Below are 4,813 nucleotides of genomic sequence, written 5' to 3'. Positions count from 1 at the left end.
TTTATCATGATATAAGGAAATATAAATAACAATTTTATTATTGCCTCTAGGGCATATTTCCTTCACTATGATGGTGACAACGACATGTGTAGAGGTAACTATAGTTGTCTCATATTGGTAACTATAGAACTAACAACCTGATAACTACACAGCCGCTATGTTGATATTTGTCGTATGGATAACCTGGTAACTTTAGTATGAACAGTCTAGTAACTATATCATTAGCATCCGATAACTACATGACCGCTATGTTGGTAACTGTAGTATGAGCAATCTGGTAACTTTAGCATGCTCCTCCTGATAACTTTAGCATTGGCAGACTGATAACTATAACATGAGCAACCTGAAAACTTTAGCACGAGCAACCTGATAATTTTAGCATGAGCAACCTGATAACTTTACCATGGTTCCTGGTAAACCTTGTGTGCTGCATCTGGCGATAATCATCGGTCCCAAGTCCGATTGTTGGTTTACCTAGTTCAAACACGGTTCACATGTATACAAAACTAGATCTGAGTTAGTTAGCATTCATGTTTTGTCAATAAAAATGATTGGATCACATTAGAAAAATATATCTTAGTTAGTTAGCATAAATGAAAACCCTCAAATAGTTGTGTTGTCTTCAATCCAACCAACAACCACTAGTGATGAGTTGACTACTTGGTTAAATCTGTTACCAAGCCACCTGAGTGGGATCAGGCGATGCCTCGGTCTTTTGGGGCTCTTTCTAAAAGGAAAACACTTCCTACTAATAGTCTTATAGGAATCAATCGTTAGACCACTCCTACACCATCGATTACATTTTATCCGACAACTAAGATATATCAGGGAAGTCCCTTGCCCCATTAGAACCTCTATCTCTGGTCCATTTTCCTTTCCCACCTCACGACCGAGCACGCCATCCACCTACGATGTTGTTGCTGTTTTCTCCACCAGTGCAGCCAGATTCGATCCCTGCTCCTCGCGCTTCCAATCCACTTCACCATTGATCTCTCCATCCACCATGGTGCCCAGAATTATCCTTGCACTGCACCACTCTTCATCAGAGATGGACCCACGGAGGTGCTTTGCCGACACCACCACGGGTCAGCGCCTCTCCATCACCTTTCGTTGAAGCTTCATTGTTGCACAATGCGCATAGCTCTTGACGATTGGGAAACTCCAATCGCCACACGAGGCAAGTCATATGCATCATGCTCGCTGCCCTCAGCTTGAGGGGCTACACCGTGGCCCAAGTAGAAACCAATTATCCCAATCAATGAAAACATATGTAATTACCTATATGTGTTGTTTGTTCATGGAAGCAAATTACTCTTTCGTCAGAAGAAACTTTATTTCATTGGAAACTCATCCTAGTTCATTATAAGCATGCATCATGTTGAAAGTAAAAACATAAAAAAATCTCTTCAGTGGAAACGAGTTACTAGTATTTTGTTTGAAGCGGTTTCTCCACTCTATGGAATCAATTTCATAATGTTGTTGAAACATATATAATATAGTTACATGATACACTTATAACTAGCGAAGCATAATTCCATTGCTACCACAAAATTTATTAAACTGGAGCAAATTTCATAACCAGGGATGCTTATTCTTCGGTCGAGGGAAGCATAAATTTGTTGCATTAAGAACAAACGTTGAAGCAAATTTCATTAAACAAGGATGCTCAAGCTTTGATTGGTGGAAGCATAAATTTGGTGTAACCAAAAGAGAACCATTTAAAAATGAATATTTGTTTAGATTAGATAGAAGCAAATTTCTGTTTGATGGGAAGTAAACTGGAATTTTCATGGAAGCGTTTAGTCGGCAAACTAGTATATACTCCATTCCTTTATATAAAGTGTATTTGTTTTTTGAGAAAATTCAACAATGTAAGGTGCATTTCTTTTTAACTCCTCATAATTCCCTTATTAGCCCTCTAAAAAATAGGAAAGTATCTCTCTCTTGATTGTCTTTATCTCTCTTTGTAGCAAAAGAAGAAAAGTATCTCTCTCTTGACTACATGTACCTATTACTTTCCTAGACTAATTGATGTACTTGTGACTAACCAACAGATTTTCCAAGGGCAATTTCATCATAACTTCTCTATAATTGTGTGCCTTGGTCACCGTGTCAAAAATAATACGCCTTACATAATGAAACGAAGGGAGTAGCAGGGAAAAATCCTTTTGAAAATAATTAGTTTCCTTAACAACCGGAATTAGTTTCCTAAAATTCTGACAGGATCAAATTAGGGGATAGTTTATAATGAATCCCAAAACATAATCTCTGTTAGTTACATATGGCGTCATTTATTTATAGCACGTTATTAATATATTTTCTTTGCCGACTTTTTTTAAATTTAGAGCAAGCTCATTTCAAGCCATGCAATGAAGAAGAAAAGTCTTCAAATGCACATTGCTAGCTATGCATCATCCTGTGGAACGTTTGGAAGGAGAGAAAACTAGACACGAGTATTTTGTCGGTTCTATAAGTAGGCAAGTAGCCAATCTTGTGAATCATTCACGAGCTGCCACAAATCTGATGTATTTTTCCTTTCTATATTTGACACCAACGAGGTCACCAGTGAACACAAATCTTGTGTGATTTTTCTGTCGGTTCTCGAAGTAGCTATTCGTAAACATTCTCTAGACTTTGCTTATTCAAATGGTAGAGCAGCTGCCAGCTTCGTTATCTTTTTTTACGAAGCAGGCAGCGCCTAACAAGAGACTTGTAGACTGAGTTGGCATGAGATACAGTTGCAACTTACAACATAGGATATGTTTTTCACTCTCGATCTTCCAAGCAAGCAAGAAACAACCCCAATCTGTTCATCAATGAGCGAAAGCAGCAGAATTTATTCAGGGCCGACATGCTGCGCTAATTTTCAGACGACGGATTGGACCAGCTTGTCCAGATTCATGCACGACGACCCGCCGTTCTCCAAAGCAGCCTTCGCTTTCGCCTTCAGCTCCTGAACCTTCCTAATCCTATCTTCCCCTTCGGCTCCTCCGTCCATGAGCTTCTCCAAGGCGCTCTTCACCTGTTCCATCCCGACCTCCACCTTCGCCCCGCCGCTGCCACCCGTCAGCACGCCCTCCGTGGGCTTGGTCACGCCGACGGAGACGCCGATCCCGAGCACGTTCACGATCAGCTTCTCGTTCAGGAACTGCTCCGCGGTGAACGGCCAGGCGGCCATGGGCACGCCTGCGGCGACGCTCTCCAGCGTGGAGCCCCATCCGCAGTGCGTCATGAAGCCCGCCACGGCCGGGTGCGACAGGATGGGTACCTGCGGCGCCCAGCCGCGCACCGCAAGGCACTGGCTGTCCGCGAGGCCGTCAGCGTCCGTGTTCTCCTGTAACCACATCTTGACATCGTCGGGCAACGCGTCGGCGCCCTTGATGACCCACAGGACAGGCCAGGGGCACGACACGAGCGCCATGCCGAGCTCCATGAGCTGCGCCGGGGGCATGCGCCCGGCGCTGCCGAAGCTGACGTAGAGCACGGACTTGGCCTTCTTGGCGTCCAGCCACGCCATGCACCGCGTTGCATCGTCTGAGACGTCCAGAGCAGGCGCGTGGCACAGGGAAACTGGCCCGACGGCGAGCACGGTCTTGCCGGTGGCTGCGGCGAGGCGCGCAGCGGAGTCGTGCTCTAGTTCTTCGAAGCTGTTCACCACGATGCCGTCGACGGCCAACTCGAACTCGCGGAGCTCTTGCAGACTCTCCGCATCGATGGAGCAGGACGGTAGGAACTGCAGCGGAAGCTGCCTCCTCGCGAACTTGCACTCGAAGGGCGGCAGGACCGGGACGTCGAAGAGCTCGTCTGGCGACGCGACCGCCTCGTGCGGCTTGTGCGTGTGCAGGTACTCGCAGCACAGCAACGCGAACGCGGAGAAGCCTTGGAAGATATAGCAGGGCACGCCGAGCTCACGCGCGATGCCGCTCGCCCACGTGTTGCACATTCCGGCGATGACGCAGCTCGGACGCCGCGGCGACGCCATGAGTCGGCAGTGCCGTGCCACCGCGTCGCCGAATCGCGTGGTGGCGTCGAAGAAGCTGGGCACCAAGTCGGGCGAGGGGACGTGGTCCAGCCTCTCGCACCCCTCCGGCAGCCCGGCCTCGACGGACGGGTACGGGATCACGGCGACCTCGATCCCGGCAGAGTCGCCCTGGGCGCCGACGCGGTCCACGCGGCTCTGGACGAGCTGCGCGCTGGCGGGCGTCGTGAGGATGGTGACTGCGGCGCCGTGCAGGGCGAGGAGGCAGCCGATGTCGACGATGGGGATGATGTGGCTGGTGGTTGGCCATGGGATGACCACGAAGTGAGGTTTTGGGGACAGGGTCGCCTCCATTTTGGATGCTTACAAGGATGCGCTCCCCGTAGCCCGTTGCCCGTTGGTTAAGCGTGATTGTGCCGGACTGCTGCGGCCGTGCACCTCGTGCCTGCGCTGTATATATAGCCTGCCGAAGGTTTGCTACTGGTAAACTGTAATCATCTCAGCATACCATGGATAGGTTCTAGAGCTGTGCTGTTGAACATCCAGCCATTAATTAGTGATTTTTCAGATCTACCATGTGCACCGGTAGCGATCAAATAATCTGTGCAGCAGTTTGAAATTTCACACGCTTCACCCGCAATTTTTTTTGGAAAAATTCACGTGCTTGGCCTGCGGTGTACTCCCTCCATTTAGAATTACTTGTCTCAAAAATGAATGTATCTAGAACTAAAATACATCTAGATACATCCATTTCTGCGACAAGTAATTCTGAACGAAGAGAGTGGTTTAGAGTGCATCATCCACTGGGTCATTTTTAAGAAGATCGGCATCTTC

The 4,813-nt window shown here is 47.6% G+C and overlaps 1 protein-coding gene across 1 annotated transcript; it reads right to left on the bottom strand.

The window, feature by feature from the left end:
* Positions 1-2,611: 2,611 nt before the first annotated feature.
* LOC123189858 (UDP-glycosyltransferase 73D1) lies at positions 2,612-4,420 on the bottom strand. The gene has a single exon (XM_044602367.1). The coding sequence runs from the start codon at positions 4,331-4,333 to the stop codon at positions 2,867-2,869; it is 1,467 nt and encodes a 488-aa protein (XP_044458302.1). The 5' UTR covers positions 4,334-4,420; the 3' UTR covers positions 2,612-2,866.
* Positions 4,421-4,813: the final 393 nt, after the last annotated feature.

This window comes from Triticum aestivum, chromosome 2A, assembly GCF_018294505.1.
Source record: "Triticum aestivum cultivar Chinese Spring chromosome 2A, IWGSC CS RefSeq v2.1, whole genome shotgun sequence".
NCBI classification, from domain to species: Eukaryota; Viridiplantae; Streptophyta; class Magnoliopsida; order Poales; family Poaceae; genus Triticum; species Triticum aestivum.
Note: the sequence above shows the minus strand (reverse complement) of the source record. Positions and strands in the feature narration are given on the sequence as shown.

Coding starts and splice junctions, on each gene's coding strand:
- LOC123189858 (XM_044602367.1), bottom strand. CDS start 4,333: ATGGAGGCGACCCTGTCCCCAAAACCTCACTTCGTGGTCATCCCATGG.